The sequence below is a fragment of the Neofelis nebulosa genome, chromosome 2 (assembly GCF_028018385.1).
Source record: "Neofelis nebulosa isolate mNeoNeb1 chromosome 2, mNeoNeb1.pri, whole genome shotgun sequence".
Lineage (NCBI taxonomy): Eukaryota > Metazoa > Chordata > Mammalia > Carnivora > Felidae > Neofelis > Neofelis nebulosa.
The window spans coordinates 104,627,932-104,653,491 of record NC_080783.1 but is presented as its reverse complement, the minus strand read 5'-3'; the positions used below and the strand labels follow the sequence as shown (position 1 = coordinate 104,653,491).

Here is a 25,560-nt window from a genome sequence, read left to right as displayed (position 1 = left end):
ACAACCTCTCTGAGCCTCAGTTTCCTTCTATGTAACCTCCTTCCCTCATAGGGTCACTGGGAGCAGCCAGTGAGATCACACAAACTCGTGCCCTGGCTCACTGTCAGCACCCCTGCCTTCACGTAAGCTGCACTCCCACCCTCCAAGTTGGCGGCTAGAGGATGCACAAGGGACAGGCCCCCACTGCTTAAACTGGGGGTGGGGTGCCGCCGGGAGAACCCGCACTTTCCCACCGGCAGCAGGCCGGGTTTGAGATTCCCCTCCCCTTCTTCTTTCCTTCCCTCCTCCCTCCTCCTCTGCAGGAACTAAGAGCCCCCTTTTACAGCCCCTCATGCAGGCCCCGGGGGAGCCCGAGGCTGGCAGAAACGACTGCTAATACTTCCAGGCACATTTACTGAAACCTTTTGACACGGGGGATATTTTTATGAGATAAGTGCCCTGTGTCGGTATCAGCTGGCAAGTTTCATTACTCACATTTCTGTCCTGCAAAAAGCCTTTTTCAATCACTGTCCATGGCAACGATAAACTTTAATGGCTGAGGGAAAGTCTGCAGCCCAGACGCTCCCGTCCTTCTACCTCCCTGCCCCGGGCCGCCAGCTGACCTCTCTCCTCTCCCCATGGGGCCAGAGGTCCAGGCAGAAGCCAGATGCAGGGGGTGCATGACCCTCACTCCCCAAACCCCCTGTTCCTTAACCTCAGAGGATCACAGGCCTCGGAAGCATATTAGAAACGGCAGGGAATTAAAAGGCCAATGCCCAGCCCAGCTCTGACCATCGGAGACAGAATCTCTGAGGTGGGCTCCAGGACATTAGCGTTTTTAAAAGCCCCCCCTCCCGGGGGTTCCACTGGGAAGGGGGTGTGGATAACAGCTGCACTTCCTCCGGGAAGACGGGTCCTGGGTCACAGCCCAATCTTCCCTCGGCAGCCACCCCACTGCTCACGCACGCTCCCACAGACACCAGGTCCTGCACCCAGGAGGACCCAGGCAGACGTGCGTCTACTGGATGGTCAAAGAACCCAACCCAGAAGTCATGAGGACCCACACAGGGCCAGGAATCCACATGCCCTCGGAGCCCAGGTCCCGCCCTTTAATCTGAGTGAGTCCTGTTTGAATGGCCATCTGGACGGAAGAATGGTCCGGGGCTGGCACGCAGCAGGCAGAGGTTAGTGTTCGAGGGATGAAGAAGAATGAGTAAATGAACGAAGGAACAAATGGCTTCTATCTACAGGAAACGCGTCCCACCACCTCAGTGTCCTACAGGCAAGGATGCTGTTTGGTGTCCCTGAAACGCTCACTTTCCAGAAGATCCTAGTACATTCCAGAGCTCAAGGCAAGCGGGGCCTCCATCCATCCTCCTGGTCACTTGTGGCACCACTAGCAGAGCTGAGCCCACTGTCCGTGGCTGTCCTCACAGGATGAACTTGCCTCTAGGACCGAGGGGAGCTGAGGAGGGCGGCTTTCCCCCACCAGTGCTCTCCCCAACCTCACCTTCCAGCAGCCCTGCACACGCACCTGCCTCGGGGGTCCCTGACTTCCCTGGCCCCCGGGAGAGTCCCCAGTCAGACTTCTGTTTCCCCAGGAGCATCCCCCAGGAGGCCTCTCTCACAGAGTCTTTTGTCATAAGCCCTCTGGGTCCTTTGGGACAAGGAAGCGTGGGATCGATGGGCAGAGCAGCCAGAGGCAGGGAGTGCTGAGGGTCGTGGGGTCCTGGAAGGCTCATTTTCATTTGGCCATTACTGCCAGCTCTGTCCGAGTGTGGGGGGCAGGTTTCTGTGCACCTCGAGTGTGGACAGAGACTCTGTCATACCCCTTACAGTGCCTGCTGCAGTCAAGGAGACCAGGCACGAAACAAAGGACCACCAAGGGCCAAGTCCGACCCTGAGGCTGGCTTCATTCTTCTCTTCTCACATATCCTCAGCCAACCTGTCTTTTTGGGTTGTGCCAAAGTCACGGGTTCTAAGGCGGAAGGCTCTGGGGACAGTGTGTCAGAAGCGAGGTCCCAGCTGTCTCAGGGAGGCCCGGAGGGAGCAGGTCACCAGCACTCAGCACCCACTACCAAGAGCCCGGTGAACAGTTGAAACAAACTATCTGGATTGCCTTTTTAAATCCAACCCAACCCTGAATAGTTCCCCTGTGGCTGTCTGGCCTCAGATTCTGCCATGAAGAACGGGCTTCAATAAATCCTTCCTCTGTACCCATTTTTTTTTGAATGCCATTGCCTCCCATGCCTCAGCTTGAACCATTCATTACACAGAGTCTCAAAATGAACAACCTCTGGGGCGCCTGGGTGGCTCAGTCGGTTGTGCATCTGACTTCCGCTCAGGTCATGATCCCGCGGTTTCCGAGTTCGAGCCCCACATGGGGCTCTGCGCTGACAGTTCAGAGCTGCCTTTGGATTCTCCCTATCCCCCTCTCTCTCTGCCCCTCCCCTGCTCACTCTCTCTGTCTTTCTCAAAATAAATAAATAGACTTTAAAAAAAGGAAAGAAATGAACCACTTCAGCCGCTTCCAAATATACTCAACAAGCTCCACCTGTCTTCCCCCATCCATCCAGACAACAAGACACATTTCTCCCTGAGAGAGGCAAAAAGACAAAGCACAAACACAAACAAGGCCCACCCAGCACTGGGGACCAATGAGGCATTTCCTCTGAAATGCATGCGTGCCATAGATTGCTGAGGGTGAACTCCAACCTCCGATGAGGTAGGGAACCAGACGCCAGGAACTGGAAGTGCACAGCATCCCACCGCCCCTGCCCTTCGCCAAGAGAGACGGGGGGTGGGTGGCACAGACCCTAGGGCGTGGGGGTGGGGGGCTCGGGCTAATGTCATAGCCCGGGTTCATGGCACCGGCTCGAATTTCCATTCTAGCCATTGCCTGGGACAAGAAATGAGGGCCTCCTGACAGCCCAAGAAACACATCGTGCCTTCTAGCCGTCACTCCTTCCTGATTTTGCATACCCTCTGAAGGCCGGCTTAAGCTCTAATTCTTCCTCAAAGCCTTCCTCGAATACTCAAGCCTGATGGAACCGTGTCCTCTCCCACTTAGGGACTCGGCAGTCCTGCAGAGATACAGCCCTCGATCACAGAGTGACAACTGTGATTAACCACTGCTACTCCTAACCAGACCGTGGGCTTTTCTTATACATCACGTGTTTTCTCAGCAAGCGCTCCATAACCAAGTTTAAAAGGCTGCAAGGGTATGCTGATAAATGTTGGCCACCAAGTCCTGGGCGGAGGCCGGAGTCCTGGCTTATAGCATTTGCCAATTTCCATGGTGTAAATGCTCTCACTCCAGCTGATTTCAAGCTACCAATGAGCGATCACTGAACCTGGCTCTGGGAGATGTGGAGAATGGCTCCCAAGAGCTGGAGTGAGCAGATTCTGGCCAGAAACTGCCAGATTAGGCCTCTACAATCCCCGGTGCTTCCTTAAGCATGGGGATTCTTTTTTTGGGGCGGAGGGGGGGAAGGACAAAAAGTCTTGATTTTCTGAAAGTTAAATTATACCATTTTCCATCTAAAAAAATTAGCAAGAGAACACACATTGCCAGAAGGGGCATTGCGAGGCACCCTGTTGGAAATAACTGTTAGAGGTAATTTGGTTATGCACCTCACGAATCCCCCTTGGACTCTGTGATCTAACTTTTTGATCTATTCCAGGGTAAACACCTACTGGTAAAGAACACTGGTGCTGAGGTGTAATCACAACAGAACTTGTAGGCAGAAATGACGAGAGGCAATCTAAAAGTTCAACAAGGGAGAAGTGGTTATGTTAAGTCTAAGGTCAACCTTCAAGAGGATACTGCAAGGATTTTATCAGAACTGATAAGAAAAGGGCTTGCTCGCTATGGATGCCGCCTTTCTGAGGTCGGGTCCCACACGCACTGTCTTTCTACGTGCAGGCTCTGCTCTCCTCGTGCTCACCTGGGGTCTCGCTGGGCACTGAGGACGTGGGGACCCTCCCCAGTGGACGCGGCCTCTCCACCAGAGGCCTGAAATAATGGGTTGGCCAAACAGATGGGATAAATCAATGCCAAGGACGCTGTCACCCTGGGCAATCCCGCACCATTCAATTTTCATGTGAATTTAGCAGCTCTGCATGGTTTTTAAGAACCCAATTGTATCCTGACACTTTTTAAATGATGCCTCTTTACATCCGGCCGTAATTTATCTTTTACTTAGCAGCAGCTCTCCTTCTATAACCATTTGGGGGAAAGAAAAAAAAAAAACCACTGACTTCACTTAATTTACAATAGTCCACACTCAGTAAAACACGGATGACAGAGCTTTGCCAAATGCGAATTTCATGTCAGCAGCTCATTTTGGTAAAGCGTCAAGTGGCTTTATTTTGAAAGAAAATACACATTTAAAAAATGTTTACAGATTTGAGTGGGGGGTGAGGGTAAAAAGTGTGTGGGTGTGTGAGAAAGAAATCGTGCTGGTACAAAGCCCCAAAGCTAAGGTTTGTACCCATCAGGCGAAAAGGCTATGTGTTCCCTTTTAGCCTAAAAAAAAAAAAAAAATACAAATAATTTTGAATTTGTGAAAAGTCCAAAGGCTGCTGGGTCTTTCCTCATCCCGCTGAGGGAAGGCACGATGCTGAACCTGAACTGGGGAGCAGGAGACGTGGGGACCTCCTCCACCAGCCTGAGCAAACCGCCCCATGGGGCCGACTTCCACGTTTTTGAAACAGCAACTGTTGTCACACATGTCCCTTGGCTATTTCGCCCCTGGGGGGCTGTGAGAGTAAAAGGCAGTCGGAGGAAGGACAGCAAATAATGTTTATCCAGAGCCTCGAAGGAAACAGGCTTTGTCCCCCATCTTGTTTCAGCCACGCAACCCTCATGGGGCCAGGTTTATTGTCCCGACTGCACAGAGGGGAAACTGAGGCAGCGAGTGCTCAGTTCCTGAGCCCAAGGTCACCCAGGTAGTTGGTAAGTTGCTTTTAGAGTTCATGAGAACATGACAACTAGGTTCACCAAACAGAAGTGACTTTCAGATCTGGAGATTGCCTGTCCTGGGTTTTGCTACTCAAAGGGCTGCCCAAGCACCAGCGGCCTTGGCATCACCTGGTGCGTGTTTAGAACGAAGCGTCCTGGGCCCGCTCCAACTTATAGATTCAGAAGCTGGATTTAAGCCAGATCCTGGGGCGATTAGTTTGAGAAGCCCTGGTTGAAGGGATATATTCTGTTAAAGAAGGAATGAGAACAGGCTTCCCAGTGACGGACGCTAAGGTGCTGGAGAGCCATGGCACACGCTCCCACAAAGGGCCACTGTCCCCTCACAGAGCCACTTACAATTTACTGCAGGCCCACACCTGGGCTGGACACCAGTAAGAAAAACAGCCTTCATTTGTACTCACTGTGCAGACCTCGTCTCTAAAGCATATTTTCATCCAGTACCTCATGTAACCCTCCCGGCAGCCACAAGAGAGAGGCCAGATGGGAGGCCTGATGGGTCTAGGCCCGGCCTGAGCATTAAGCGAGTCCTCGGGCTGCAAGCACCCAGCCGCCCGGCTCACACAATCGCTCTCAGTTCAACAGCAAGAGGTTCTCACAGCCAGTGAGGACTTCCAGGCCTTCCAGGCCCCGGGCAGGGGAGATGATCCCGCGCTGGCCCAGCCAGAGGCACGCTCGGGGGGCTGTCCTTCCACAGCTGCAGCCTGGTGAGATGTGTGTGTGTGTGTGTGTGTGTGTGTGTGAGACACACACACACACAGACACAGAACACATGTCCAAAAAAGGAAACCCTCAGGAGCAAAGGCCTAAAGTGAGAAGCGTGTTCTCCCTCCTCTCCTACGGGGTTTGCTTCTATATTACAGGGATCTGCAAAACCCATCTCCCACCGAGACGCCGGCTTGTAAAACTCCAATGCACAAATGAGGCCCAGCTGCAGTCCCGCTCCCCGTGAGCCCAAGGAGGGAGCTGTCCTGGCAGGGTGCAGGAGGCCTGCCGTCTGGAAGGGGTCCCAGCTAAGGCCCCTGGGTTTGGCGGAGAGGTGTAAATGTGAGAGCGGCCAGGCATCCTGTGCCTGCGGGAGGGAAGAGAGCAGCCCTGGACCTTCTCACGCAGACCCTTCAGTTCATCCTGTGTCTGGAGGTGCCAGGAGCTGACGACGGTCTGGCTCTGGGTTTAAAAAAACGCCGCACGGGCATACCTGCGTGCATTGGCCCGCTGGCTTCCTCCTTCATCGCGGGCTAGGGAAAGACCCAGCTATGGGAACCGGTAGCTGTGTCGTCTGACCCAAATGACTTTACCTCTCTGAGCCTCAGTTTCCTCACCTAAAACTGGTAGGAACAATTCCTATCACCCAGGCCAGGGGTGGGTGGTGATAAAACGAAGCTCTCTATGTAAAGTGTGGAGCCCATAGTGGATGCCCCATAAATGTTCATTTCCCTTCCCTAAAGCCGGGCTCTGGGCTCCACGCTGGGGAGAGAAAGACAAACACAGCACAGTTAAGAGCAAATAGGCGAATGTACGCCCCCGAGTTAGGGCAGCCCTCGCTCACACCATTTGCATTGACTTCTGCGAGTGCTCCAATTTTCAAAGCTTGATATTTATTTAGATATTTATTTTTCACTGTAAATGCAACATATGTTTACAGAGATATTTATTTTTCTCTGCACACACAGCAAATGTCTGGGGAAAACAGAATCCCAAACTCACAGGGCTGGAATGATTTTTTTTTTATGACAATCATTTTGTTTGTTTAAATTTTTTTTTTTTAACGTTTATTTATTTTTGAGACAGAGAGAGACAGAGCATGCACAGGGGAGGAGCAGAGAGAGAGGGAGACACAGAATCTGAAACAGGCTCCAGGCTCTGAGCTGTCAGCACAGAGCCCGACGCGGGGCTCCAACTCACGGACCGTGAGATCATGACCTGAGCCGAAGTCGGACGCTTAACCAACCGAGCCACTCAGGCGCCCCCATTTTGTTTGTTTAAATCTACCACAGCGGTGCATAATGGCACTGCATTTTACTGTAATTTGGAAAGGGGGGAGCGTGGACGGGAACCACATCACACAACAACAGTAAGACAAGACAGCAGGTAAAGGGATCCTCCCTGGGAAAACAATACTGCATTTACTCCTCTGAATGGTGGAAGCTGCAAAGGGGAATTTCCCAAAGCCTAGGACCGAAACCAGTCCCACTGGACATGACCATGATGCCAATCGCAAAACAAAATGCCGCCCCTACCGCCAGCTGAAATTGGGGTGGAAATTGTTGGATGATTTCGTGAAATGAAAAAAGTGAAAAAAGTCTCAATTTTAGACCCTAAAGAGATGACCGAGTTATATATGTATAGGAACAAAGATATTAACAGTTCAACCCAAAAGATTATCAGTCAAACCCACTCATGGTACTGACCCCTGTCAGCACGGGGGCTGAGTACTGAGGCTCCCAGATGCCATCTGCCTAACTGAGATCACAGCTGTTAATGGCAAAGCCTAAGATAGCAAATTCCCCCTTGTTCTTTGTTTTGTTTGTTTTTTCCCACATGGAGAGAGTTATGCAACGTGTGAGTGTCTGAACAGGTGATATACAGAGTCCTTAGGATTTTAGGCCAGGGAAGACTTTCCGCAGACAAGGGAAGCCAGCACCTTTTGATCAAGAAAGGCTCACAAAATCCCAAGCGGGTGTCTTCTACAAGAAGACTGGAAACCCAACAGAAACTCTCCCTCCTGAAATCCTGTGCCCACAGTTTGGATGCCTCCTAACAAAAACAGTATTTTGACTGGCCTTATTATACTTTTATTTTTATTTTAAAAATGTTTAGTGTTTATTTACTTTTGAGAGAGACAGAAAGACAGAGCGTGAGCAAGGGAGGGGCAGAGAGAGAGGGAGACACAGAATCTGAAACGGGCTCCAGGCTCTGAGCTGTCAGCACAGAGCCCGACGCGGGGCTCAAACTCACAAACCTCGAGATCATGACCTGAGCCGAAGTCAGATGCGTAACCGACTGAGCCACCCAGGTGCCCCAACCTTATTATATTTTTAAACGGTACTGTTACCTCTTATGAGGAAACATGGAAGCATTCGGGTTTCTCAGCATGGAGAAGGCAAAGCTGAGAGAAGACGTGGTCCCCTAAACCCATGAGGACCCTGGACAGAATCTTCAAAGGCGCAGAGCCCACACCACTTCTGGACAGAGAGACAGATTCTGGACCCAAAAGGTGAAGCCCTATTTCCCCTCCCAGTTATTCCCAGGGAATAAACTCAGGGAGTTTCCCCCCTCTGAGGCTGGCATAGACAAGGTCAGGAAGTCTGGAGGTATTTGCATTGTATTGACACAGAGTGGGGTATATCAATGGGAGAGGGGTTCGTGGGGAGAGCACCCATATTTGGGGTAACCTAAAGGGGAGAGTCCTATTCTCCCAGAGCATTTCTGGGGCCTCTGCCCATAGGAAGCTCTCTCCCACCTCCTGTCCCCCCTCCCCTCAATCACTGACACAGGTTCCTGGGACAGAAGGCCGTGCACCTTCCTCCCCAGCCCCTGCCCCCTACAAACACTGCCCCCCACTTTGACTTTTTAATTTTTATGTTATGATCCCCTTTTATTTTACTCTGATCTCCTATTAAACTGCATGCATTTTTGAAGCCTGCCTCTAGAACCACATAGGATAAAAATGAATAAAGAAACCTCACCAAGGGTTCATTCTTGGTGACTCTTGAGTCATTGATACCCAAGCTGGAGACTCCTTAAGAAAGAGAGAAAGAGGAACGAGGCTTCAAAGGAGGTGTGCCGTTATGAATTTCAAAGGAAGCAGAAACCCGTTAACACTGCCATCTGTACAACAGAATGCCAATTGTTGGTGGTACAGTTTTTCCCTGCAAACTTGGACTGCTGAAACCACGGCACTGGCATCACCTGCCTTTAGAGTTTTACTCTTGGTCTTTGGAAGAAAGGCCACCGCCCTTGTGTCTCTCTAAATATACACCCCACTCCATTGTGGTTGCCCTGGCTACCGTTTGCGTGGCTAACGTTTACGTGTCAAGACTCTCCTCCTCTCCCTGTGCCCTGCCGGACCTAACCCATCTCGGGTAGGGAAGGCATGCCCCCTCTGGGTTCCCTCTGGACCCCGACAGCCTCTGACGCCATGGCCCTGTGGCTTCCTATAGACTCTCCCCATGAACCTCAGCTCCCTGAGGTCTGGGACTGCGTCTGGCATGGCGGTGGAGGCTGCCTCCAGGCAGTCCTCAGGAGGGGACAGAAAGGGAGGGTGGGGAGGAGGAAGGCAGCCAGGGAGGGAGAAATCTTAGCCACACCCAGTGCTGAGAGGTGCACTGACCAATGAGGCAGGCAAGAACCACTTCATCTAGACTTGGGGAAGGAGAGATGGGGACAGGAAAAATTAAACACCGTCACTCTTAGCTTGCTAGGAACCACACCCCTGAAAGCTGCACACAGTTCACCCTCCTGGCATTCGCTTGTGTGCATTCCCTGATCGCTGCCTCCTCATCTGTACAGAGGGACAGAAGAGTGGCATCTGTCCCACGGGGAGGTGACAAGAGAGAATGAGTGATAAGGATTTCAGAGCCCTTTGCCAATATTGAGAGTCAGAGTCAGAAAACGTAAGCAGCCAGCGGGGGAGCAAATCTCTCATTTTATCTATTTATGAAAAGATTTTATTTTTAAGAAATCTGTACATCCAACACGGGGCTTGAACCCTGAGACCGAGTCACATGCTCTTCCAACTGAGCCAGTCAGGTGCCGCCCCCTGACTCTCCCTTTAAAAAGAGGAAAGGAAGGGGTGACTGGGGAAGATTCCTGGTAGAAGCAGGTCCCCATCTCCCAGACCCACCTGCTTCCATGAGGCCCGTCCTCTCTCGTGGAACTTGCGGGGCTTCGTATTCTTATTGGTCATGTGCTCACCCCAATTCTGAAAAGAAAATGCTTAACCTCCCCATCATCCCTCCTAACACTGCACTGTTCCTTGCATATATTCATTCAGAGCCCAGTCCAAGCAAAAACTTCTCTGCTCCACATTTACAACCAAGTTTGCAATTTTTTTTTCTGTTTTTTGTTTGTTTGTTTTGTTGTTGTTGTTGTTGTTGTTGTTTTTGGTCTTTGTTGTTTTTTTTTTCCTTGTTTCCCAGGGGGTAAGAACTGTGAGCATCACAGCAGAGGGAGCTTGGGCCAGCATGGGGTGGGGGTGGGAGTTCATGGGCTTATGGCCAAAGCTGAAGCTAGGGAGCCCCTTCCCTCACTGTCGGCCACGTCCTCAGGGCCACGTCCTCAGGGCGGTGCCCGGTGAGGCACCAGAAGGGATCAGAATGCACGAGAGGGAACAGAGTAGGAGCTGCTGAGAGCTAGAGGTTGGAGTCCTGCAGGGCACAGTTAAAACCCAGCCTCTGTGTCAATGCGGCAGTCATGAGGGCCCCTGGAAACTCTCCTTTCGAAAGGGGGCCGGCACCTGCCACCAATACTGCAGTAAAAAATAAAACCAGTGAATTTTGCATTCGAAAGGGGCCCAGATTTGGGAGACAGGCAAATGCTTGGGAAAAATCAGGAAGGCTCGAGCATAAAACTCACGCCTTTTCCAGCAAGTTGGGTTTTCAGATGAGTGGTATAAAAAGAAAGGAAACACGAATGAGTACCCCAAACTCAACGCAAGACACCACAAAGCCCGGGGAGGACCCCAGCCATGGCTTTCAAGACTTCTGTCCCCACAATGGGCCTCCTTCGGGCCTCAGCCTTCCAGGGTGATTAACATGCAGCGGGCTGCGGAGGAATGTGAATGTATTCGGCAGGGGAGGCTGAGAGGTGCAGGGGGTCAGGTGGCTCATCGTTAAATCACACTGCTGTCAGCCCACACAATTCCTCTTCCCTCAGGCTCGGCCATTACTCGGGTTTATGCAAAATAAACAGCTTTGCTAAATATTCCCCCAGACGGGTCCCACAAAGGCCCGGGCTAAGGAGGCAGAATGCACCCACAGACCCAGAAAACCGTCTGCCTCCTTGTTCAACGGCCCGGCCAGGGAGTTTGGCTGTCTCCTGTCCGTCTTTTCTTAGTCTGCTTCAAGCTTTCCTTTTTTTCTGTTTGGTTGGTTTTGTGTTTAGCTTTTCTTTCTGTTTTGGCAATTCCTCCCAAGACACTGCCATGAATACTGTTAACTTATTCTTGTCTGGCTCTGACTCACTCCCTTTACTTTCTTAAGCTACGTAAGACTTACAATTCCCACTTTTCTATAGGGGAACTGAGCCATGAGAAATCTCTTATAAACGCTCCCAGAAAGGAACCAGTTCTCAGAAGATCCTTCAAGACAGGCTCGGAGGCGGGGGTGGGGTGGGCTGTGGGCGTCCAGCAAGAATCCTAATTGTCCCAGCGCCACACACATGCCCCAGGTGGGGGAGGGGAGCCAAGGGGCAGGGTCTCCTGGATTTTGAAAACAACTCCCCCTCTCTTGGGGAGCTGGGTTTGGTTACTCACCTGGAGCCCACCCTTGCCCCCCTCTTCCTGTCCATTAGCAAGAACAGAAACTAGAAAAGAACCAGGAAATAGAAGCCCCCACCAGCTAGAGCCACTCAGCCTTCCTCCAAACAACTCAGGGAGAGCCTGGGCTACCGAAATCTCTCAAATTACCACTCCAAGACATCTTTGTTAGAAAACTAGTGACTACGTGTGTCGGGGGGCAGCGTCTTGGCTAGGCAGGGGGTCATCGTCCTCACTTTGCACATGAGGAGACTGAGGCACGGGAGGTAGGTCTGCTCCACTGTCAGTGGTGGTCTATCTCATCTGACTTCAAGTTCATGGTTTCTGCCAGGGAAGTGGCATCAACCCCCACTGGTCCGGGTGTTCCAGAAGCAGACTGGGAGACAAGGATGTGAGTGCAAGGGGGTTATTTTGGAGGTGACAGGCCACCTGTAGGGCACCAGGGACAAGCAAGGGAAGGAGGCTAGCCAGGGCCATCAGCACACTCCCTACCACTTTGGGCAAGTGGGCTTAACACTGCAGGGACACTCTGGGAGCCACTGCACACCCAACCGAGGGGTGAGGGAGCTGGGATATTAATACACCAATTCTGCAATAGCCATTTGTTAAGCAGGGTTGTCAATTTGGGGTGTTAACTTCCTGGGACCCTGGCCTGCCGCCGGGGCAACAGCAAAAGAAAGGCCTCATGCACAGACATGAGGGTGCCAGGACCCACTGAGGTGGTCAGAAGGTGGCAGTGGGCACAGGGCACATGGTCTTCTGCAGCAAACACTGATGGCACCTAGCTGGCAGACCAGCACCAGAACTCTCCCCTTGCTAGGGCCCCTTTCTAATTGTGTGGCATAGACCAAGCTTTATGCACCCACGTTCCTGAGGGGCAAATAGAGGCCTGTACTCTGCCTACAGTCCCCCAAGGCTTTCCAGATTCCCCTGCCCAGCAAAACCAATGCTGAATGGACCATGTGGTTCCACAGCCCAGACCTCAGCCCTTCCAGACCCGGGGAGGGGGTGGGTGGGTGGTGGCTCTAGCCCACCATCTTCAGAAACGTCTCCTGAAATAAACTTCTCCCTGGTGACCCAGGAAGAAGGTCAAAACAAGGAAAAGGCACCCTTGTGACTTGAGCAAAGAGACCAAATCTTCCCTTCCCTCCCTTTCTTTTAACTCTCACATGGGGGTGGGGGTGGGAAGGGGACAACAGGACAATACTTTTATCTATTTTTTTTTTTTTTTGAGACAGAGAGAGAGAGAGAGAGAGAGAGAGCGAGTGAGCAGGGGAGGCACAGAAAGAGAAGGAGACAGAGGATCCAAAGGGGGCTCTGCGCTGACAGCAGAGAGCCTGATGCTGGGCTTGAGCGCAAGCACTGTGAGATCACGACCTGAGCCAAATCAGACGCTTCACTGACTGAGCCACCCAGGCGCCCCAACAGGACACGACTTTAAGTGAACATTGATTCAGTGTTCTGTTAAGTAGCCCAAGGAGGTGACACAGCAAACACTAATGCAGGGTCAGGAGGGGAGGGGGCTTCACCCACCATGCTTCCGTAGGGGCTGCTGCTGGTCACACATGGGGGGGGGGTGCGGTGGAAAGAGGGTTCTCTATTCCAGGACACTTGACAGTCCAGTTTCCCCCAAATGCCCCAGGTCTCCATCCTCAGCACGTGCGGACAGCCTCATGGGGAAAGCTGCTTTCTGCTACCTTCCAAGTGGAGTCGGGGTGCACGGGGGAGGGGCTGGTCACAAGGAGAGAGAAAGGAGCAGTGCTCTCCTGGTCAGGACAGCAGGTGTGGCCCTGAACTCCAGGGATGCGAGCCAGCTCCCCATTGGGCGGCAGCTGAGCTCCGCCCCTCGCCGCAAAGCCATGCCATCGGGAGGGACCTGCTCTCTCCCGGGCAGTCCTGATTTGCCCCGCCCCCTGACATGGGCTTCAAGGGCATGCCACAGGTCTCTTCACCTCCTGCTCTCCGTTACTTATCAAACACTTACACAGCCCTTGCTGGAGACCAGGCATTTACAAAAGGCAATTCACGCGATCCTCAGAACCATCCCCATACGTCCTTGTTCCAGAGAAAAATAACCAGAAGAAGAGCAGTTAAAGGAGTCCCAATTCGAACCCAGAGAGCCAACTCCGGAAGCATGAGGTTACACCTCTCCGGGAGCTCTTCTCTGCCTGCGGCCCACGCGTTCTTCCAACGGCAGTTCAAGCGTCGCCCCCTCTAGAAGGACCTTTCCTTGTTTCCTCCTTCTCATCTGGACCTCGCTCCCGCACCGGCTCCCGCTTGGGGCCACCTGTTCATCTCAGAGCACCTCCCACCCACTCCTCCGCCACCCCATCAGCTGCCTGATGTCCAGTGGGCCTTCCAGAAATCTCTGCTGACAAATGGATTACTCAGTGAATGAACAAATGGACACAATCCTGAGAAAAGAGTAGAAGAAAGCCACCCGTCAACGAGCAAACACCACGGGGTGAAAGTGGCCAGACCTTGCTTCACCCACTCCCTGGCCGCCAGCTTGAGGCAACCAAGTCTCTGGGGACTTCTGGCTCCAACAGCTCACCGGACTCCCAGATGTGCAAGATGACCCAAGGGAGGCCTGACCCGTCATGAAACGCACCGCTAGCTGCTGACTTGGGGAGGAGCTACTGAAGACACACGACTTAATCCACACTGCACGTGAACTAAATTTGCTATTTGGAGACAGTCTCATTTTATTTTTTAATTAAAAAATTGTGTTTATTTTCTTGAGAGAGAGAGTGCAAACAGGAGAGGGGCAGAAGGAGAGAGAGAGAATGAAGAGAGAAAGAATCCCAAGCAGGCTCCACACTCAGCTCAGAGTCCGATGCAGGGCTTGGTCCCACAACCCTGGGATCATGACCTGAGCCGCAATCAGGAGTTGGGACGCTCAGCCGACTGAGCCACATGGACGCCCCTGGAGATAATTTTAGATTCAAATGCAGCTCCAAGAAATTATAACGATTTGGGTACCCTTCTGCCAGATTTCCCCAGTGGGGTCTTGCAAAACTATAATGCAACATCAAACCAAGATACTGACATTGCTACAACCCCTCCACCTTGGTCTGATTTTTCCGCTCTACCTCAGTGAGGGCACCGAGGACAAGGATCCTTGGTGTGTCCTTTGGTAACCATATTTGTCTCCCTCCTGCCCCTCCCCTCACTGCCTTTGCCTTTGCCAACCAATCATTTGTTCTCTGTTTCTAAAAGTCTGTCATTTCAAAAATTGTACCCAAGTGGAATCCGGCAGTTTGTAACCTTCGGGACTGGCTTTTTAACTCAGCCTAACTTCCTAGAGATTCAACCAAGGGGGCACATACGAAGCGTCTGTTCCTTTTTATTGCCGACTAGTATTCCATGGTGAGGACGGGCCACAGTCTGCTTAACCATTCACCCACTGAAGGACATTTGCATTGTTTCTGGTTTGCGGTTATTACAAATATACACCTCCCCATACAGGTTTCTGCGTGAACCTAAATTTTTCACTTCTCTGGGACCAATGCCCAGGAGAACACCTATTGGATCATATATATGGTATGTGCATGTTTCATTTGATAAGGAACGGCCAGACTGTTCTAAAGTGGCCACACCATTTTCTGCTCCCGCCAGCCATGTGTGAGTAACCCAGCGGCCCCCCATCCGCCCCAGCATTTGGTGTTGTTGCTAACGTTGTATTTGAACCGTGTAGCGGCATCTCTCCGAGGTCTTGGCCTGCGTTCCCGGAATGGCCGGGAAGTTGGACATCTTTTCACGTGCTTGTCTGCCATCTGGACACCTTCTCTTGGATGACATTCTTTCCTTGTCTGTTGCTCACTTTCTAACTGGACTGATTCTGTTTTTTTACTGTTACGTGTCGAGAGCTCTCTGTATTCTAGGTGCTCGTCCTTTGTCAGATATGCGATTTGCAAACGTTTTCTCCCAGCCTGTCGTTTCTCGCTTCAGCCTCTTAATAACAAGGGTCTATTTTTCCTTTTTCTTTTTTCTTTGGTGTCAGGATCCTGTGCCTGGCCCTGGATCGCGGAGACTGTTTACTTTCTAAAAGTTTTGTCCTTTTATGTTTTATGTCACATCGTGTTGTGATTTCTCCTTCCTTCCTATGGTGAAGGAGCTTGCGCTCTCTGAGGGAGAGGCATTCCTTCTCCAGCTTTGCCTGCCCAGGTGTGCAACTCCAGACGGCCTCCCCCTCCCAAAGACTGGTTCCAGGTGGCTTACAATGAAAAGACAGCTATTTAAGCTTCCTTAGAACATATGAATATGCTAAACTAGCCTCACAGGTCTTCCGACCTTTCCTCAGCAGCCTTTTTTGATGAACAGGACTAGAAAATCACTAAAGGAAAATATACGTTTTCTCCATGGCCTCTGCTTTCCTGCTCCCTGAGGACCAGGTATGAAATGGAGGTTCTGTTCCCCTGAGGTCCCACGGCAGCTGACCTACCGACTTCATCCAGGAAGCGTCCCCTTTCGGGACCAAGTCTTCCCAGGCACCTAGCATGGGCCCTCTTCACTGTACCTTCCCCAACCCGGGGAGAAGGGAGCCTTGGTACCTGTCTGGTGCCGGGCTGGCATCCTTTACATTCATTTTAACTGTGAATAGAGAGAAGGAGGAATGTTAAGTCACTTGCTAACTGACAAGCCTGTGAACTGTTGGGTTCTCGTCAAGAAAAGGATTTGCTGCTGCGGTCTCAGCCAACGCTGGCTGGTCTGGGTCACCTGGAGCACGTCTCAGTGGAGACCACGTGGGACACCTGGCCCTGAACTAGACCCCTCCATGTGGCAATTCTGAACGGAAGTCCACCTGCGAAAAACGGATATCACTGATGGTCGTCAACCCGTACGCCATGGTTCTGACGGTAACAGAAGGAAATCCCTGAGGGTTTGGAACACAGACTTTAATTTAAAAAAATCGCACCCCCCTCTGCACCCAAACCAAAACCCAACCGCAGGCTCACGTCTACACTGACCGGTGGGCTTCTTAGGGGAGCACGGCTCCGTGGTCTGTGTGTCTCTAACTGCCACCCCACCCTCCCCTGAAACAGCACAGGGTCGTCTGTGTCCGAAGAGGAAAAAAGCAATGGAAAATACGAAGAGAAAAGTGATGGCAATGCTGTTCCAAACAGAGAATTCAGAGCCTTGGGTCTAGTTCTGAGGGCTCGGTAATGACATCCCATTAAGAGAGCAAATGCAGTCACCAGGCACTACCGATGTCCCAGAAAAACACCAAAGATAAAACCAAAAACATCTCCAGCCTTGCCAAAAAAGACAGCAACAGCACTGGATCGCAGGGCACTCTGGCAGCTCCAAGTGTTTACCCCGGCGACGGGTGGGGGGGCCTTTCCCTGCAGTGAATGGACACCCTCTTCCCTGCCCCCCTCGCTCTACTCTCTTCCTTTGGACGTTCTCCTCAGCATCCAGCCAGCCAGAACGAAGGCAGGTGCCAGGGCAGGGGCTTAAGGGAGCCTGTGCGGGGCAGGACCGGAGGAAGGCCACTCCAAATCACTTTGGCAAACTTGAACGGAGGGCAGGCCACGGTAGCTGGCAAAAAACCAAGAGCCCGCGGGCCAGGTCCTCCTAACGGTGTCTAAGCTGCCGCCGCCACCGGGCTTCTCCCTGCCTTGGAGCGGACCTCCCGGGTCCCCGTCTGAGTGAGCAATAAAAGGGGTCTGTGAATGCATATCCAAAGCTTCTTAGCCGCCTGTCATACTGATCTAGCACCGCGCTAAGATCCCGGCCCTCTCAAGGACCTGGGCAAACGCTGGTATTAGCACTCTTCTTCCTCTGAAGGGTCTGCTCAGCAGCCACTCCACTGCTTCCCAAGGAGGAGACCCCCGACCCTGACAATCCATCAAGTGAATGCAAATTGTGGCCCAGACAAAACCAGGCAAACAGCACCCCGCTCCGGAATAATGGCCTCTGTGGGAGAAGGGCCCTTGCAACAATGATGGCTGTGTACACAGCCCGCTAAATACCCAAACTTCTGATTAGGCTCGTAATGATTTGTGTGTGCACCCGCCTCCTTTGAAAGGCTCCCAAGTACATGGCACAAGTTGACTCAAGGCTAACCTCAAACAGCGGCCTTCCCGGGTTTCGTCAGCGTGGAGAGCTGGCTACGCACGGCTCCCGCTGCTGCTGATTACAAGCCTTTTGGAAATCCCACGCCCAGCCCGGCGGGGAAAAGAGCACTCCGAGAGGGTGATGATCACAGGCTAAATGCTCCGGCTGGAATCTGGTGAGCACCAGTTCAGGGTCACTGTTGGGGAGCGGTCCTGGGTCGCCCTGGAGCTGTACAGTCACAGAACGGAATGTCCCCTCACGCTCAGGGAGCGTCAGGTCTCTGTGGCTCGCACTGTCTACCGTTCGCGACGCGGGAGTTTTCAGACGGGATCCAGCCACCTGTTTTCAGTGACCGCAGGAATCCATTAGGGCCAGCTTCTGAGGTTTGTTTGGGGAGCCAGACCTCTTCCTAGAGTGTCACTGGTGCCTACAGACAAAAAAACACGGGTGTGTCGGCGCACATATTTCTCTAGGTTTCTGGAGCTGTGTTTTGGCCCCGCCCTCTCTTCTGAGCGCCGTTCAAGGCCCAAGCCTCTGGGAGGAGACACGTCCAACAGACACAGCTCGGCATTTCCTCCTCACACCCCTTCTTTTGCAAGACCCCCCACGTTGGGGAAGGCACCACCGTCCACTCAGCCGGGGTCCTACCGGATTCCTCCCCGGCCTCAAGTACACATAGCAGACGAGGCTCTGGCCTCCGAATCTCTTGTCTAAGACCCAGCTGCCTCCTGAGCAGTGTCTTTGCCCCGCCGCGTCCGTCCCCGCCCTTCCGGTCCCCTCAGGAAGGCCGGGAGCGTTCTGAACTTCAGCTGTGACCGCGTCCCTCCCCTTCATAAACTCTGACAAGATGGGATGAGGAATTCTTGCCTCACGGGGTCGGTTTGAGGAGGACATACTGATGGGTATTGAAAAGATCTGTCGTGGGGCGCCTGGGTGGCTTGGTCGGTGGAGCGGCCGACTTTAGCTCAGGTCATGATCTCACGGTTCGTGAGTTCGAGCCCCGCGTCGGGCTCTGTGCCGACAGCTCGGAGCCTGGAGCCTGCTTCTGATTCCGTGTCTCCCTCTCTCTCTGTCCCTCCCCCACTCATGCTCTGTCTCTCTCTGTCTCAGAAATAAATAAACATTAAAAAGAAAATTTAAAAAAAAAAGAAAAGAAAAGATCTGTCGTAGAACAGGTGCTCCATAAACAGAAGCGGTTCCCATTTTCATCGTCTTAGAGTCACAGAGTGAGAACAGTACAGTTTCAACTCAAAGTCCTATGTGACAATAGCGACGACCTGAACGCTAATGACAGTGGCCCTCGTTCGAAGCCCCCCTCCCTCCCTGACATGACCAATGGAGTTCGGTGCCACCAGGCTCCTCCTCCAGTGGAAAGCAGAGGCCCTTGGCTTCCAGGGAGCGGAGACGATGTTATTTTTAATCTTCCCCCGAGGCCTCAAGCCTGAGTCACTCTGCCCACCTGCTAGACGCCTTCCTGTGCCAGCACCCACCTCGCGTGCTCTGTTTGTTCAGGCGGGCACTGCATATGCTGCCTGTCGCTACGGCCTTCACCGCAGCCCTCTGAGCAGCCAGTCAGACAAACACGAGGTCAGAACAGGGGCGGGGGCCAGGAAAACACATGCTACACCGGAGAGAGCCGAGAGGAGCGGTCGGAAGGTCTGGGCGGGGTTCCGAGGCCGGAGCGGCCAGCGTAGGGGGTGTTACCTGCTGGGCACTTATTCCAGAACCCAGACATGCCGAGGCGGGCACTGGCTTACCGGCTGTGAGGAGGGGCTGTCCGTGAGGCTCGAGCCCGCCCCCTTTGCAATGGGGGGCATTCGCAAAGCCCAGTGGGACAGGCAGCGTTTGGGGCAGGGATCTGACAACACGGCACTATGGCAACAACAACGGCATGGTCCACAATAACGGGTGCCTTCTGTGGACCAGGCCCAGCTGCAACTGGATAAGCAGACACAGGCTTGCCCTTGAGGCCCACGGTCCGCTCGGGGCCACAGACTCTAACAGGCAACAGGCTCCACGGGGGCAGCACCTGTGGCTTTTACCTCTGGTACCCTCGCCGTACCCAGGAAGGAGATCTTTCCTGCTAGGGGGAGGGGAATCCAGGAAGGCTCCCTGGAGGCGGTGGTGTTTAAGCTGCACCTTGAAGGGCAGTTGGATGTGGATGCGCAGAGTTGGGAAGGGGCATTTAGGCAAAGAGGTTTTCCTCCAAGGAGGAGAGCCAGAAATGGGCAGAGAGGGAGCGAGGAGCAACAGGGAAGCCTGAGAAAAGCGAAGTGAGCCTGGGCTGTCGGCAGCAACAGGGCAGCGGAGGAAGATGGAAAGAAGGGGGTCAGTAACTCCTCTTTCTGGCCTGGCGGGGTGAGCAGACGTTGGGCCTCGCCCCAACAGGGTGGTGGGACAAGGGAGGTCACAGGCGTGGGGCTGGAGGGATACGGACCCACTGACTCTGTGCTGTGCACTCCAGATGGACCCGGATGGCTATTCTCATGTCACTCGGCTTCGGGGCAGGTGAACGGCAGGGACCCGGCCTGATTAAATCCACCACCTCAACCTGGCCCATAGCTGTATATCTCCAACGTGGGGGAAGTGACACCTCACAGCCTGCACACAGCTTCATTTCCGAAAAGAATGTGCGAGAGGGGGAAGGTCAGGAGACAGGCACAGCCGTAAATTTGATGGAAGGTTTAGCTGGAAACCCCATTAAATCCACACACGGCTCGATGCTGGGCAATGTCCTTCCTCCGAGTCTGCTGAATGGGGCCAGGGAGGTGAGGGACTCACTAAGTAATGTCCTCATTTTTTGGTGTCTCCTATTACCCAGGGGATGAAAAGACCATTACCCATAAGGTTTAGTGGCACTTGGGCCCAGGACTGCGATATTGTCCTTTACCTGAGCCTTCCCCTTGGCCAGGATGTGTGGCATTCCGCCCTGCTGGCCTCTCTGTCCGCTCCACCATCTGTGTGGACGGCCTCGCTCCTCCCAAAGCCCCGGCCCCTGCCTCTTTCCTTGGAGCAGTGGGACTTGGCTGGGCCTGGGCTGGGGACAGAGGGGGAGTGTGGTCCAAGTCAGAAAAACCCATGCTGTGTGGCTGTGAGCCAGTGCTGGCTGCCTGCTGTGAGCTACCCATGTTCCCTGGAGTGCCCCCAACTCCAGACTTCAGGTGGCGGGCCTTGCAAATGTGCAACACGGAACACAGGGTGGCCTACAGAAGCACGTCCATCTCCTACGGAGGGCCTGAGGCACTGACTATTTTACCTGGAAGCAACACCGCCCCCCCCACCCCCAACCCACTATCGCCGAGAGAAAGGGACTGGAGAGCCTCCTTCTACCCCCACCATCCACCAGGTGCCAGAGCCTGACCTGTCACTAGTAAGTAACATCTGTCCAAGACACGGCTCAAGAACCACACAAACAGTGAAGGTGACAGATCGGGGCTCAGATCTCAGCTGTGCAACCTTAGTGAGTTACTGAACCTCGCTGGGCCGCTGTGTCCCAGATCTGTTACATGGGATCATAATGATACCTATCCTCTTATCACCATTGTGGGGATTTCAGGAGTAAATGTAGCAAATGCTCAACAGTTATCTGCAAACGTCACGACTTCCTTTACAGGCTGACGTTCAAGCTTATCTTCTTCTAGTTCAAGATTGTGACCCCTGTCATGACAGCAGGTGCAGACAGCAGAAGGCTAAATAAACCCTCGCAGGGATTGAAGCGACCCTGTTCTTTCTCCCTCAGAAGCCCCGGTTCAACAAACTTTATGAAGCAACAAACTTTGTAGGCATAATATCCTAGAAAAGGCACAATTTCAGGGACAGAAGACACAACAGAGGTTGTGGGGGGCTGTGGGTAAGAGGTGGGAGACGGAATGCAAAGGTAGGGGATAAACATTTGGGGAAGGGGTCCCTGGGGGGTTCAGTCGGTTACGCGTCCGACTTCGGCTCGGGTCATGATCTCGCGGTCCGTGAGTTCGAGCCCCGCGTCAGGCTCTGTGCTGAGAGCTCGGAGCCTGGAGCCTGCTTCAGATTCTGTGTCTCCCTCTCTCTGACCCTCCCCCGTTCATGCTCTGTCTCTCTCTGTCTCAAAAATAAATAAACATTAAAAAAAAACTTCAAACATTTTGGGGAAAGGTAACTGTTTTAGATACTGATAGTGGTGGCCACACAACTGAGTACATGTATGGAACTGTATACCTCAAAAGGGTGAATTTCATATACATAAATTATACCTTAATAACCTTGACTTTTAAAAAGGTAGAAGGAATAAAGAGGCAGTTAGGGCCAGATGTGAGCCCAGGTGTGAGGCCAGACCAGGTGTCTCGGTCCAGGAGGTGAGCAAGAGGGTCTAGGGTGAAGCAGACCGTGTCGGTAGGACCCACAAAGGAATGTCTCAAAAGGTGGTAAGATCCCGATCTTCCCAAAGGGACTGGAAGCCCAAAGGAGGTGACAGACAGGCAGGAGGGGCTAGGCCTCTCCTAGAGGGAGTGGGCTCTGCACTGTGACTGAAGCCCCTGGCCCCTCTCTGGGGCTTTCTTTTCTTTTCTTCCCTCCAGCTGCATGTCACAGGTTCACAGAGCACCCAAGGGACTTTCAGAGACACCTGTCATTCACAGGTGAGACTGGAGGGGAACCCGGGCCCCACCCCATCCCCAGCCAGGTGCCTTCCACCTGAACACCCTTCTCCTTGCTTCCTCCTTTGCTGCCTGCACCCCTTCTCTGTGGGGGAGGTGTCTTGAGGCCTACTGGGGGCTCCCATCCTTTTATGCCTGGCCCTGCTCACCCTCCCTGCACCCCAGCCCTGGGCTCGAAGGGTGTGACTCCTGAAATGAAATCTGGGGCTGCCCCACCTTCCTTCTTCCAGAGGTGAGTGGTCCCCAGGGTCAAACTCACTGTGGGCAGCCACATCCAGCCAGAGACTGGCTCTAAACTCACGGTCCAGTGGAACCCCTGAAATAAGCTGAATTATTTTATTTCCAAGCTATATCTCCCCCACTCTGTATATGAACAGTAGTGTATTCTGGAATCAACCTGTAGGGCTCTCCTGGTCCCTTATTACCTTCTATCCCCAAGGACCTGACCCCCTGCAAGCTTTTTTATTTTTTGTTTCATTTCATTGTGGTTCCAGTATAGCTAACATAAGTGTTATCTTAGTTTCAGGGGGACGATACAGTGATTCAGCGCTTCCCTACGTCACCCACTGCTTATCACAACAAGTGGCCTCCTTAATCTTCAACACCTCTTTCGCCAATCCCTCCACTGACCTCCCTTCTGGTAACTATCAGTTTGTTTTCTATAGGTAAGAGTCTGTTTCTTGGTTTGGCACGCGCTCTCTCTCTCTCTCTTTTTTCCTTTGCTTTGTTTCTTAAATTCCACATATGTGAAATTATACGGTATTTGTGGTTTTCTGACTTATTTTACTTAGCATAATATTCTCTAGCTCCAGCCACATTGTTGCAAAGGGCAACATTTCATTCTCTTTTATAGCTGAATAATATTCGTGTGTGTGTGTGTGTGTGTGTGTGTGTGTGTGTGTGTCACACCTTCTTTATCCATTCATCTAGACACTTGGGCTTCTAGAAGTCAACCACAAGAGAAAATCTGGAAAGAGTCAAATAAATGGAGGTTAAGTAACATAATAATAAACAATGAATGGGTCAACCAAGAAATCAAAGAAGAAATCAAAAAGTACACGGAAATAGGGGTACCTGGCTGGTTCAGTTTGTAGAGCATGAAACTCTTAATCTCAGGGTCATGAGTTCAAGCCCTATGTCGGGTATGGTGCCTACTTAAAAAAAAAAAAAAAAGTACATGGAAGCAAACAAAAATGAAAACACAACAGACCAAAAACCTTTGGGAGGCAGCAAAAGTGATTCTAAGCAATACAGGCCTATCTCAAGAAGCAAGAAAAATCTTAAATAAACTATCTAACCATATATCTAAAGGAGCTAGAAGAAGAACAGGGGTGCCTGGGTGGCTCAGTCGGTGAAGCATCTGACTTCTGATTTCAGCTTAGGTCATGATCTCATGGTTCGTGAGTTCGAGCCCTGAGTCGGGGTGTGTGCTGACAGTATGAAGCCTGCTTGGGATTCTCTGTCTCCCTCTCTCCCTGCCCCTCCCCTGCTTGCACTCTGTCTCTGTCTCAAAATAAATAAATAAAAAGAAAGAACAAAATCCCGTACCAACAGAAAAAAGGAAATAATCAACATTAGAACAGAAATGAAAGACATAGAAACTAAAAAAACCAATAGAACAGATCAATGAAACCAGGAGCTGGTTCTCTGAAAATATCAACAGTGTTGATAAACCTCTAGCCAAACTCAAATAAATAAATAAATAAAATAAAATAAAATAAAATAAAATAAAATAAATAAAAGGAGAAAGGTCTCAAACAAAATCACTAATGAAAGAGGAGAAATGACCAACACTACAGAAATATAAGCAGTTGTAAGAACATTATGATAAACTCCATGCCAACAAATCGGACAACCTAGAAGAAATGGATAAGACCAGGGGCGCCTGGGTGGCTCAGTCGGTTAAGCGGCCGACTTCGGCTCAGGTCACGATCTCGCGGTCTGTGAGTTCGAGCCCCGCGTCGGGCTCTGTGCTGACAGCTCAGAGCCTGGAGCCTGTTTCGGGTTCTGTGTCTCCCTTTCTCTCTGACCCTCCCCTGTTCATGCTCTGTCTCTCTCTGTCTCAAAAAAATAAATAAACGTGAAAAAAAAAAAAAAAAAAGAAATGGATAAGATCCTAGAAACATATAATCTCCCAGAACTGAAGCAGGAAGAAACAGAGCATTTGAGCAAACTGTCTTTGGATGCTAGGTCATTGGGAGCTCCGTGCTCTCCCTGGAGACTACACATTGCCCTGCCGCCAGCTACATCTGCCCTCTCTCCACCCTCTCCCCTCCTCCCCCCTGCCCTCTCACACCCAGGGTGGGGTGGGACTTCCCCAAGCGAGACACAGTCCCAGCCTTCTGGGTGAGGCCTGGGTAACTCTGACAGGGCACTAGGTAGTAGGGCCCAGAAGCTCTGAATCTGGGCTCCCTTCCCTGAGAGCACCACATTCAAGGTCTTCTGAGTGAGGAAGTGACCATACCAGGACACCCAATGCGTGCACTTGCTCAGATAATCCTACTAAATATCCTGCACAGTCAGTGCCTCAGCCCCACGTTACAGATGCAGAAACTGAGGCTCAGAGAGGTCGTGTTATTGTGGTAACACAAGTAGTTTTTTCCATTATCAGGTGTTGCCTTTTAAGGATGGCTAAAAAAAAAAAAAAAAGGCCAATCTCATATTTTGCTTCTTGGAGTAAGAAATATCTATATTTCAGTCCATATAGCCAACTGGAAGCGTTTTGTGCAACCGTGACAGCTAAAAACAGAGATTTAACACCAAATTAGGTTCAACTTCACTTCAAGTACCAAAATTTTACTTTTCGAAATCAGTACAAATCAATTTCAGCTTGAGAAAGACATAACTTAGCCATTTACAATTTCGCTCATCTGCAGATATCTTAGTTGTCCCAACCTAGCTCCTACCTGCTTTTTTCCTGGCTTATTCCTGCTGTCTGAGGTGTTCCACGGCATGGAGAGAAAAACCAAAGGCTTTGCCTTGTAGTGGGGCAAAACAAGGTTTGTGTTTGTTTGTGACTAACCACATATATGACCTGGTTTCCCCTCCTGAGGGCAGAACTGGGGGGTCCAGGGCAGAGGAGAAAAGAGGGCTTGAGTGTAGGAGGGGCAGGAAGGAGGGGCAGAGGATGCCAGGTGGTAAGGAGGGATGTGAGGCTGGTCACAGGCTGGAAAAGATGGGAGAAAATTAAGAGACCCTTTGCTTTTTTTTTTTTTTTAAGTTTATTTATTTATGAGAGCGAGAGAGAGAGAGCGAGCATGAGTGGGGGAAGGGCAGAGACAGATGGAGACACAGAATCCAAAGCAGGCTCTAGGCTCTGAGCTGTCAGCACAGAGCCCGACGCGGGGCTTGAACTCACAGACCGTGAGATCATGACCCAAGCTGAAGTTGGATACTTAACTGACTGAGCCATCCAGGAGCCCCTTTAATTT

The 25,560-nt window shown here is 51.8% G+C and overlaps 1 protein-coding gene across 3 annotated transcripts in view; it reads right to left on the bottom strand.

Moving 5' to 3' along the window:
- GLI2 (GLI family zinc finger 2) overlaps window positions 1-25,560 on the bottom strand; it is a 256,037-nt gene that overhangs the window by 80,843 nt on the left and 149,634 nt on the right. Inside the window, exon 1 of one of the 3 annotated variants that reach the window (XM_058715540.1) lies at window positions 5,365-5,853. The exons of the other annotated variants lie outside the window; for them this stretch is intronic. Coding sequence (XP_058571523.1) covers window position 5,365 — 1 coding nt within the window. The 5' untranslated portion in view covers window positions 5,366-5,853. Of the gene's footprint in view, window positions 1-5,364; window positions 5,854-25,560 lie in introns of those variants that run through there. 3 annotated transcript variants of the gene reach the window in all.